The 12,937-nt window shown below is 32.2% G+C and overlaps 1 protein-coding gene across 5 annotated transcripts in view; it reads right to left on the minus strand.

The window, feature by feature from the left end:
* Positions 1–5,200: 5,200 nt before the first annotated feature.
* The window catches only part of LOC123872428 (calmodulin-A-like), a 205,707-nt gene continuing 197,970 nt past the window's right edge, over positions 5,201–12,937 (minus strand). For all 5 annotated transcript variants that reach the window (XM_045916708.1, XM_045916706.1, XM_045916705.1 and 2 more), the window contains one exon: positions 5,201–11,905. In XM_045916708.1, coding sequence (XP_045772664.1) covers positions 11,874–11,905 — 32 coding nt within the window. In that variant the 3' untranslated portion in view covers positions 5,201–11,873. The remainder of the gene's footprint in view (positions 11,906–12,937) is intronic.

Here is a 12,937-nt window from a genome sequence, read left to right on the forward strand (position 1 = left end):
TGGGCCCTCACTGGCATGGCATAAGCCACTGACGGACTCTTTATCAGACAATGATTAGGTAAGTATGTTTTTTTATACAAACAACTTTTCACAACATGCCTAAACATACGATAAAAAGTTTCATCAGAATTTTAGGCCAAAATTAGACGGGACATTCGGATTGATTCAGTTTTAGGGTTCCGTATATCAAAAAAAAACAGAACCCTTATAGGATCACTTTGTTGTCTGTCTGTATGTCCGTCCGGTATCCGGAACCCTTGGTGTACGAGTCTGACTCCCACTTAGCCGGTTTTTTAGAGCATTGACCTATTATAGAGAGAGAGCCTGTGAGGGCCAGTCGAGTAAAAACAGGTGATGATCTATACCGTATATTATACAAATAGGTATGAAAAGATCTCGCGCAGTACCTATGAAATGTGATCACAATAGAGGTTTGATATGAACCACATCCTCCTTACGGTGAATGAAGCCCGCACAATACACTGCGCCACTAGAAAATATTCGAATCAATTTGCTATTCTGAGGAAACTGACCCTGACCGGAATGGATTTGTGGTTCAAGGTTATAGGTACGTTCATCAAGGTACTGTGACACTGAAATCATTACGCGCGAAATGCATTTAGTTACCTCAAAGACACTTTTTCATACAATAAGCCTTTAAAAATCATCACGCTGTAACTAATAAGGTATTTTTAGGGTCCCGTACCGAATATTACCAACAGGGCTCTATTACTAAACCTCCATTGTCTATCCGTCTGTCTGTTAGCGGGCTTTATCTCGTAAATCATAATGGGCAGATAGTTGAAGTTTTCACAGAATGCGTTTCTATTGCCGCTATAAAATAAAAATTCAAAATGGCTGCCATGAAATTAAGAAAATTAAAAAAAGTAAATTTAAATATTCTGTTTCATTTACGTACCTACCTGCCACTCTTAAGACAGTATTCTCCATTTCTGAAACATTTTTTCGCAAAACTAAAGAGTTTTCGTTAAACCCTATGAACAAACTGAGGTCATGATTGCTTGTTAATTTTACTTTTTATTAAAATTTGAACCCCAACTAGAGGTTCTGATCTGAATGGAACACAATATAATTGTCAAAAGCACTGCAGTGCTATTTGAATTACATCATAATTAGTATAAGTTCCCTTGTTCCAATTATTATGAGTCTCATTATTGAATGAAAGACAGAAAATGCTCTCACGTACTGGCCAATGTCGCACAGAACCTTTATTTTCTTGGAAGGGTCGCACGAACAATATGAAAATAAGAAGGCAGTGTTAATCACACTAATATTATAAAGGAGAAAGTTTGTATGTGGGTGTGTGTGTGTGTGTGTGTGTGTGTGTGTGTGTGTGTGTATGTTTGTTACTCCTTCACGCAAAAACTACAGGACGGTTTGGGCTGAAATTTAGAATGGAGATAGATTATACCCTGGATTAGCACATAGGCTACTTTTTATCCCGGAAAATCAAAGAGTTCCCACGGGAATTTTAAAAACCTACATCCACGCGAACGAAGTCGCGGGCATCAGCTAGTTTATTTATTATAATTTTACTATACCTGGAGTTCATCACGTAAAAATAAACGACGCTGTAAAAGCTAGTTATACAGCGCAAATTTCAGGTGACATAGCTCAGCCAATTGCGAAGCTGAAGTGGCAATGGGCAGCGCACATAGTCCAAAAAACCCGGCCAATTGCGAGTCAGACTCGCGCACCGAGGGTTCCGTACTCGGGTATCTTTTCCGACATTTTGCACTACATTATATTATACATAAAACACGACATTATACATAAAAATAAATAAAAATCTGTTTTAGAATGTACAGGTAAAGCCCTTTCATATGATACCCCACTTGGTATAAATTATCTTACTTTGAAAATTGAAACACTTTTTTTTTAATGATGTAACCACAAATTCGCGGTTTTCAGATTTATTCCTGTATTTGTGTTATAATACCTACCTACCTGCCAAATTTCATGATTCTAGGTCAACGGGAAGTACCCTATAGGTTTCTTGACAGACAAGACGGACGGACGGATAACAAAGTGAAATTGATAACAAACACCCCCGACAAGTGAAGGTTACAGTAACTATAAAAGAGCTGATAACTTTCAAACGGCTGAATCGATTTTCTTGGATTATAGCTAAGAACACTCTCGATCAAGCCACCTTTCAAACAAAAAAACTAAATTAAAATCGGTTTATTTTCAATCGTTTAGGAGCTACGATGCCACAGACAGATACACAGATACAGACGTCAAACTTATAACACCCCTCTTTTTGGGTCGGGGGTTAAAAATAGACCAAGCGATAGAAAAACAATTTTACTATAAGTTAATACAACTATCGCTATCTATCGGCAGTTCTCGGGTAGTAGTAGGATTTTAAAGCTGTCTAACTTTATCTTGTGTATTAACACTATATAAAAGAGCTAATCAACAATACCTAGGTAATACCATACCTAGGTACCATACCTAGTTGTATTGTTGATGGTAAGAATCTTGTTTTTGTACCTACTCAGTGGTAAAACTAAGATCAGCAGGTCAAAATACAAAAAGTTCTTACTGATTAATTTGCTTATCACGCACAGTTTAAAAAAAATTCAGATACAAGTTAGCCCTTAACTGCAATCTCACCTGGTGGTGAGTGATGATGCAGCCGATATAACATAAGAGATAATTTTTATTATACGAGTAGGTACATCTACCATTATCTAAACAACTTCTGGGGATTCTCAGCTTCTGGTACAGATAAAAATTTGATAATATTAATTGTTGCCTTAATAGCATGTAATTAGTTGAAAAATGAAAATGTTTATTTAATCAACACTTATCTTTTTAGAACGGGACGTGCCTTCGTTGTTTGTATTGTTGCTTGGTAAGGAAACGGCTTTTTTAAGCTTAAAAAAATGGTCAAGTGCGTGCCAACCTTTGGATAAGCTAGGGTTCCGTAGCAGCTTACAACTTTGTTATTATAGTAGTTATTATTTTGTAAACGGTAGGTTTTTCCAAACATTGTGTAGGAAATTTTATAATGATTATAAAATACCTATTCAACTCGAGTTATCACTCGAGGACACTTCAGGAGTTATTGATTTTTTAATTTTAATTTTAATGTGCGTAACTTTTGTAGCGCGTACAAGTATATTTAACTGTGCTTATACTTCTATATGCAAAATTAATGTAAAGTGTCTAGAACTAGGGGCCTTACTACCATCGCTTAAAGTAGTAATGTTTTATTATTTTTTTGTCATTTTTTTCATATAAAACTTGTGTTAGTCAAGGTGTCAGTCAGTCTATTTTATGATAGTAATAATATATCTAATAAAAAAGGCTTTTTAAGGATAATAAAGTTAACACAAACCAAAATACAAATGACATGAAGGCCTTTCCTTCATTCGGCAATAAACATCGATGTCAATAAAAGATTTTCCTTCATTTAGCAATAAAATGTTTCTGTTTTTAATCATTCCAAATATTTTTCTTTATTATTAACCGACTTCAAAAAAAATAGGAGGTTCTCAATTCATCGGCATTTTTTTAATTCTTTTTTTGCTGCTATGAGAAATGCATACTTTAACTAATTAATTACATAAAAATTCAAATTTAAAAACCTTGTACGGTAGTACGGGACCCTTTGTGTGCGAGTCCGACTCGCACTTGACCGATTTTTTTAGGACACCATAGTTTGACGATAGCTCGATAGTGAAGCAGTAGTTAAAAGAAGTCTTCCTCCGTAATATTCTAGCTATCAATATTATGAGAACCACAACACAGGCGCATGACGCGTGATAGGCGTGTGCTCATCACGGCATTCTATTGGTCCGTGAGTGTGACGTCACTCACTATTATAGTCTAAGAGACACGCTTAAATCGCCAATGTTGATCCTACAATAAAATTATGGTTTTACCGTTATAGGCAAAGAGTCGACGGAAAAAAAATCAATAAATTCGATTATATTGTTAATATCAAGATTAAAGGTTTTCAATTTTAGTATTTTGTGAAACAATGTTAAGTGCAAAAACTTAGTACTTGTATATCTATTGATAGAACAAATTTCCAGGATGCAAACCGATTTTGATAAAATTTGGTCCAGAGGCCTTTCATTAAAATCGGTTCAGACCCAACAGTTTACTCTTGGGTCGTGAAACACAAACACACACACACACACACACACACACACACACACACACACACACATACAAATTTTCTCCTTTATAATATTAATGTAATAAGTATGGATGACATATACAAACCGATGCTACAATAATCCACACTTCATATTATAGGTACTTGCGGAAAAAACTTGTTACCTTACAAAGTTACAAGATTAATCTATCGCTAATAATTTTATTGCAATGCCTAAGTAATTTAATTAAATAAATATTTATCTACACCACACGTCAGAGAAATATCTGCTCGGATTTATACTTCAGCAATAAAAGTAATCTTTAGATTAACGTAATTAACCTACAAAACAATCTTAATAGACTTAGAGCGTTTGTGCACTCATTCGTATTCAGTTCGTATTCGTTTTCGCAAAAATCCATCAATTATGAATCGTTACTATATGATCTATGATCATGATCGTATGGGGATGGGGCCTAAAGGTTCTTTGGTTCACTATTCTACAGCGTGTTTGGTAATTAGTATATAAAGACGACACGTACCCATTCTACTTTGATCTGATAAATACAATACTGAAGTAAAATGACGAAATAAAATTATAAAAATTTCCATAAAAAAATTTAATTTTTTTTTTTATGTCCAAGTTTTCATGGCCCTAACGTGCTCTAACTCACTGAGATCGTTGGCCTCGGCCTATCTAAAGATGGCCAACGATTTCAGTGAGTTAGGGCACGTTAGGGTCATGAAAACGTCGACATAATTTTTTTAAAAATTTTGTATGGAAATTTTTATAATTTTATTTCGTCATCATACTTCAGTATTGTATTTATCAGATCAAAGTAGCATGGGTACGTGTCGTCTTTATATACTAATTACCAAACACCCTGTATATGCGAACGTATTCTAATGCGAATTAGGTACCCACGATACAGAATTACCTAGTTACCTAGTTACCACAGAAAAATTGTACAAGGCTTTGAATTTGGTAAATAAACATTTTTCATTTTTCACTATGAAACCATAAAAACATTGAAAAAGATAGATGTGAATAAGTAAAACTACAACAAATTAATCACATATCAATTTTATTAAAATGTCTTTTCATACCAAGCTTGTATATTCTAGTAAGTACATCAATCTACATCGCGTATTACAATTAGGTACATGTATTTTATAATGGTTCATCACAAATTTTTAACGAAATGTTAGATACTGTTATTGCGAATAATTTGCAGTAACATTTCATTTAAAATTTTAAATTTAAAAAAAAACCGGACGCACTCAAAGATTTGTCTTTTAAGTATGTACTTAAAAAAAGACAAATAACAAAATAACAATAAGAAAAATTAAGCACCTACCTATTTAATAATGGGAAATCATTTTTTTGAAAATTAATTAACAATATCGGTAAATAGATTTATTCATATTTAGAGCATCATATCTAACATCATATTTCATATAATTCATATGTATCTATAACATTGGTTAGAAGTTATAACTTCTAACTGATGCCGCGATTAAACGTGCCAAATTTTATCAAAATCGGTTCAGCAGCAGACAGACAGACACACTTTCACAATTATGGCAATTTGCAAATTACTTATTTATATATTTTTCGTATAAGACAATCAAACTTCTGAATCACACATTTTATTACGTGTAGGATTTCTCCATGATTTCTCTTCATGGCTAGACTAAAAATAAGTATGTCTGCCACTCCGTAAATGACCAGCGTGGTGGACTTTGCCCTTCTTATTCTGGAAAATTCATCCATTCTCAGTAATGGACAGGCGATAATGATAATGATGAATATAGATAAAAGAAAAATTATTTTTAACAAAACTTCAATAAATAGTTCAAGAGACTGTTTGATAAACTCCTGAATTGAAAAAACAAGCAAATACGTTATTGCAACATAGTGGTAGCATAGAATTCTGGTATTGTCCGAAAATCATTTTTGTGCTCGATTATAATTTTCCATTATAACTATTATTAATTCATTAGGTACTCTGTAGTGTTGTTGATAATTTTCAATATAGAGAGAAGTGGGGCAGCTAGATATAAGGGGCACATTGATACACCAAAGATATTTTCATTTTGGATTTGGATTGGACAACGCTAAAACATGCCTTTATACGTGTTGCAAATACAGTGGCAACCTCAGTAACATCCAGTTAGTTTTGTATTTTAATACGTCACTAATTTAGCCTTGAACATCTTGAAAGCAAAAAGCGCTGCTAAAATTTTGCAAACCGTAATAACAGGTTTTTCTTACTCATTTAGAGTATTATTTAACAAAAGTATTAATATCCAAAAATACTTTTCAAGTGTACCTAATCAAGTTTTTTTTCCATTTCTAGTTAATTTCAAAGTGCTCATATTGATGTATTAATCTGCCCCGTCGGTGGGGCAGAATGATACGAAACCCGTATTGTACTTAAAATGGTATAACTTTTTATCTCCTTATTTAACCAGTTTTTTATTAAGTGATATTTAAGACATAAAATGTCATTTTGAATTTTTCTGCCCCACTTCCTCCTAGGTATTATGGTTTTGAAATTACAATATTTTTAAATATGAATATCTCTCTATGCAATTCGTATACAGATATAGAAAAATAATTAATTTATAAACTAATAATATAAACTTCACGTAAATATTCTTTATGATAACAATTTATTTTATAAATAAAATTTTTACTTAATTTATTTATTGCTCGTGATATGCGAAGTGTTTTTACGAATTACGAGTAGACAGTTTCATTAAATGAATTCCAGAAATAGTTTTATTAATATGTTTAATTTGCTGTACTTGTAAAATTGACTTGAACATTTTAATTTATTTTTTGAATTTTATTGTCTTTATTGTACATACACAAATAATAGATATAATTTTGTTGCGGATATTATTATGTCTTTCAAAATCATACTTTGTGATGTTAAATAATTTTTTAAAGGTTTAACATTTTTGTGGTAACTATGCGTAAAATTTAAGTAAAACATAACTTAAATAAAGCAACATTACACTTAGCTAATTAACAATAAAAATTAACGCACCAATTTTTCCATTATGATAATAATATTATTTTGTTTTTTTTTTCTAACAATATTAATCGTCATAACATATTCTATATTTTTTTCATATAAAGAGCATTTATCAACCTTAAAAAAATTAAAACTTTTAAATAACTATCACACGAATAAAATCTCACGTAAAAAATGTTTCTTTCGCTCATCTTGGCCATAATTATTATTTAGAATTATTTTTGATTATTGAAGACAACGACGCAAACGTTGAAGTTATTTGGGAACTTAAAATGCTTATTAAATACTATTTACCCCATTTTATTTTATTATGTACCTATTTATATAAATTGGTATTTTACATAGATAATAAAGTCATTGGATAATAATTTACATCAAGGCGTACTCACCAAGAAAGCGACTGAAACTTGACATTATGTAACTTTGCATCCCGATTAAATTCCATTGTAATTTTTATGCTTTTAAGTTTCAGAGGTTTTCATTTGTAATGCCAATCAATTCATTGACCTACTTAAAATATATTTTATATTCGATTAATTACGTCTTTTACGAATAGGTGATTCCTTTTTGTCTTAATTGTGAAAGAAATAGTAATTTAAGTGAGTATACTTATAATTTTATAGTGTCTAATATTAGAACCATTAATTTATTTACCTAATAAAAATTGAGAAATTAATTTAAAAAATATAACACGGAGAAAGTTTTCAATAATAATAATTATCAGTCATGTTTTTGGTTAAATTCAGAAATATACATATTTTAGATTTAAGCACAACAAAGACGCGCTTGCCATCCCAAAAAATAACAGAATTGTTTGCACACTCGATATTATTATTTTTTAATTAGTTATATTAATGAACTTTACAATAATATACCATTTTTCAGTCAACCTTCGCTGATTGGAAGACTAACGAAAACCATTACACATTCTAAATTTACACAAACACTTCTAAGACTATTTTTATCTAGTGCAAAATAACGCAACAAGTATTCTTTAATAATAATTAATAACATTTTAAATATTATTAGCACACGAGGCCAGTTGATCTGTAAAACCTATTATGATAATATCCAAGATAAAATAAAACCGAACGTTATAATAATAATACAATATGATGATTACAAATTTTTATAGAAATATTTCAGGTTTTTCCATTTATTTTTAATATGGAAAATTAAAGCTGTTAGGTAACAGAAAGGTATCTGAAGAAAAAACTGTATTTAAGTGCGTCATTTTAAACTAGACAATAAGTTTTGACGTATTCTAAATTCTATACATTTACACATAGTTATTCTAGGTTACGGTTACAAAATGTGGACACAACCGTTTTTCTTTAATCTATTAATCTAAGAGCCCAAGAATTATTTCTTCAAAAATCACAAATCTGCAATATTTCATGATTGCGACCAAAACTACGTTAAACAGTTTAAATGTGTTGTATAAACACCCCCCATAAATAGTTCTTGGGTTCTTAGAGTATCTCTCTTTTATAGGTAGCAGCAGTTTTATTAGGGCGCTTACACAATACTGCTGTGCGGTAACACATCGAAGAGCGACGTCACAGCGCAATGCGATGCGATAATGCAACGTTAAAATTTCATCGCATCCGGCATCGTACGACAATACAGATTAAGTTCAGTTTAGTAACTAACTTAATCTGTGTTCTAGCATAGAATGATTAAGTACATGCCAAGTACAGAAGGACCAACCACAAAGACAGATAATTGAAGAAGATTGTTATGAGGTGTTACGTAGCAAAATTAGCTCGCACAGCACTGTGGCGAAAAATTAATAAATGCCTCTCTTTCTATCAAAAAATCTTTTATTTTTCTCTCTTGCTCTCTAAAAAATGCTTATGTCACCGTAGGTAAATAAGATATTTCTCTGAAGTGAACTTGGCCAACAGATTCTAGACACGGACCGCACTACATGTATTGTAGTAGGAATACTTCAACTGACTCTAAGTAAAAAAGAAGAAAATATTGGATGCTTCCATTTTTATCTATTATTATGAACCTGTTCAAAGTGTAGAACAGCTGAAATGACTTAAATATTGCGATACTACATACGATGTGCTATAAATACATCGTTGCAGATTTTGCGATGCGTCATCGCACCATTGTTGTGTAAACGCCCTAAGGTATAGCCCGTAGTACAAGTTTTCAGGTTAAAAACGTGACATCGACATGAAAATGCCCAATAGTGACGTCATTTGATACGACAGCGTCTACACATGTCACGTTATCTAACTTAAAAGTTACACTAAGGCCTACGGTGTAATGGCATTAGGGTTTTAAAAACCTTTCTTTCTCAAAATCACACAAGCTAGCTAGTGCTGAAGTTATCAGTTATCGTTAGAAAGTTTAAATACTTAGGTTAAAATTCCGGCCACACTTTCTGGATTTCATTTTACTCTCTGTTTTATAAGATACCGCTCTGATTCCATTCTATTCATTTTCATTTCATAAATTTTCAATGTCAAAGTTACCTGGCTATGAATTCCACAATATGTTAATAAATGTTTTGTTACATTAATGACACAATTTTACGAGACATTTCATCATGACAGAAGGGCTGGCTAATTTTTGGCGCAAAGATTCGACTAGAATTTTCGACCCTAGATGTTCAGTGAGGAAATACAGCTAGTATTCTTGGCACCATTCCACACGTCCTTTCTCCATATTATCCAGTAATTAGATCAGGCAATGGAAGTTTAATCGTAAAATTTTCAATAATAACAAAAAAAAATCTGCTGTAAAATGTTTACAATGCCTTTGAAAAAACCGCTGAGTGTACTGCCTGCTCTTCTCAGTAGAAACTTATTTGCGTTCGAGTGATGGCGTCATCTTGTCATAAGCGGAAAAAATTGACCTAAATGATTTTTTTATATTTTTAATCAGTCGGTACTCGGTAGGTATTTTCGAACGGTATCCCGGCCGGATTTTTAAACCTATATTTTTGAGTTATTACTGTCTGTACCCATTCCAAAAGTATAGATAGACTTTTGTCAATATGTTACATTCTACAACATGGAATATTCATGATTTTTTATTCTAAGCTCCATATCAAAAGTTTAAGTCGCGCGATTGTTTAGTTACTATTAAGTTTTAGTTCCTCTCATTTTTTATAATATTACCTACTAATTGTTGATTACTGTTTAGACCAGAAGTTAGTTAGTAATTTTATTTTATACTTTTCTGGCACTAGCTCCTGGCCTATTGATTAATTCGACGTTTCATATGAGAATAAGACTATTTGTAAGTATGTAATCCATATTAATATTATGTACTAATATTGTTTTTAACAATAATAATTTTTAAAAATTCATAATAGTGTTGTAACTAAGTGTAACTTAGTATAAGTTTTATTTGGTTAGCTGATATCCACAAAAAAACGTCTTTTTCGCATTATTTTTTTTATTCAGTTCTTTTGGAATAGACATTAATTAGAAAAAATAAATATCATGACGATTGGTCCTATTCTCATCAAGAAATCATTTTAGCTACATTTTTTGACTAAACAATTGTCTTTATTTAAACATCATTTATATTAAAAACGTCAAATTTTTCTCCTACATAATCATAAACAATTTATTCATTAGATATTGTAGTTAATGTGAAACTTTATAGCCGTTTTGACGAGTTATTTAATTTGTTAGCCTAACAAATTTTTATTCTAAATCTAATGTCATTATTTTGAATTAACTATAGATAGGTACATTTTATTCTTATTCATAATGAAACGTTGTCTTGCATTTTACAATCGATGCATTTCACACATTTATTAGAATATTGATATATAAAACGACTATTAAACTCGTCAAAATGGCAAAAAGTTTTACTAGTGATGCCCGTACAAAAGTACGCGTTATTTCAGAGTCCGTTTATAATATTATAATAGAATATTATCAGAAGTTATCATTCACCCCTGCAGTATTTACAGATGGGCATACAAACTGCTTGAAAATTTTGATGGGTTTTTACAAGATTATACAGTCACTCTTGGAACCATGACATATTTTTTATTAGTATAACATATCAATGCAACGCCGAAACTTTGTAAAAAATTATAATATAAACTTAAATTACACAGCTCATCAGCTAGCAATTCTAAAACTAAAAACAACAGATTGCTAGTTATTGTTTTGTTATTCAGTATAGCGATTAGGCATTTGGTCTGCTAGATATAATATTATAGTGTTATGACCGTCGATAAAATAACCATGATTGTGGCAGTTTATCGACAGTGAAAAGTCAATCAGAACAACACTATAGTCATCAAGCACAAAAGTAAATTACAGTGTCGCCATTAAATATTTTATATTAATATCAGAATAAAATATTTGACAAAAACATATTACAATATTATTACTGTAGGCAGAACTTAAAAAAGAGATAATATAAAAGGTACAAGATATCACTTTTTCGATATAAAATTGTACCAAACTGTACCAATCACTATGCGAAGGCCGTTCATACCGCACGTTTACAATTCGTTGGGAGACATTAGGCTTGTTCCATACGCATCTATAAGGGTGCGTTCACACTCCCACAAAGCGTACATCGTGTCCACACGTAAACACTAGCCGTTGTTATGGCAACTATATAAGAGTTTCTTTGCCCCCGAACCTGGTGAGGTCCGAGTAGGGACATTGCCGCGGCGGGGGGCGATCTTTCCTCGGCCTTTGCTCTGCATACTAGTTTTTCGACGTCAGTATTGTTACGAATTCTGAAATATGAAAAAAAATATCTAAAAATCAACTGTAAAAAATGTTTCGATACTATTACGTTTTTCGCTTCACTATGATTTTACTAGCAGAGATACGGCTTATTGTAATGAAGCAAATATTACTGAAAAGAAGAAAGATAAGTGTAAATTAAAAATTTATAACACCCCTGACAAGTGAAGGGTACAGTAATAACTAGAAAAGAGCTGATAACTTTCAGACGGCTGAACCGATTTTCTTGGATTATAGCTAAGAACACTCTCGATCAAGCCACCTTTCAAACAAAAAAAAAACTAAATTAAAATCGGTTCATCAGTTTAGGAGCTACGATGCCACAGACAGATACACAGATACACACGTCAAACTTATAACACCCCTCTTTTTGGGTCGGGGGTTAAAAAGTCAATGCCGTTGAACCGTGCCGTGCCAGTGAAGTTGATTTGAAACGCAAAATTATCCATGCTTTATTCAAATAGTTAGGTACTCTTTTAAAACTGGATTTACTATCTCAAAATCATGGAGTATCATCGTCTTCCTTTATGTGAAATAAATGAAGCAAAAAGTCAAAATTATGTATATCTAATAATCGTAAGCGACGAAATTCTTTTAGATACACACTGCCAACACCAGCAGATTTCATTTTCCCTTTTGAAGAAAACAATCTTAACTACGTACCTACCGTAGTAGTTGATCAGGCCGTTGCCATCAAGGTCTGTTTCACGAATCATGTCATCAACTTCCTTTTTACTTAGTTGCTCCTCTAGAACCAACCTAAGGACCTATCACGCACGTACGCTTAACCAAATAAAACCAACAAGCAAACAAATGTTACAAAGAACTTGCCATCGTAGTTGACCATGCTATCGCCGACAAGGTCTGCTTTGCGGATTATGTTATCAACTGCTGCTCACCCGGGCATGAGCTCCAACCAAAATTATAAATGAAGTGACAAAGACATTACCATCGTAGTTGACAATGCCATCGCCTTCACAGTCTGCTTCGCGGATCATAATATCATCAACTTCTTCACTTAG

This window comes from Maniola jurtina, chromosome 15 (genome assembly GCF_905333055.1).
Source record: "Maniola jurtina chromosome 15, ilManJurt1.1, whole genome shotgun sequence".
Taxonomy (NCBI): Eukaryota; Metazoa; Arthropoda; class Insecta; order Lepidoptera; family Nymphalidae; genus Maniola; species Maniola jurtina.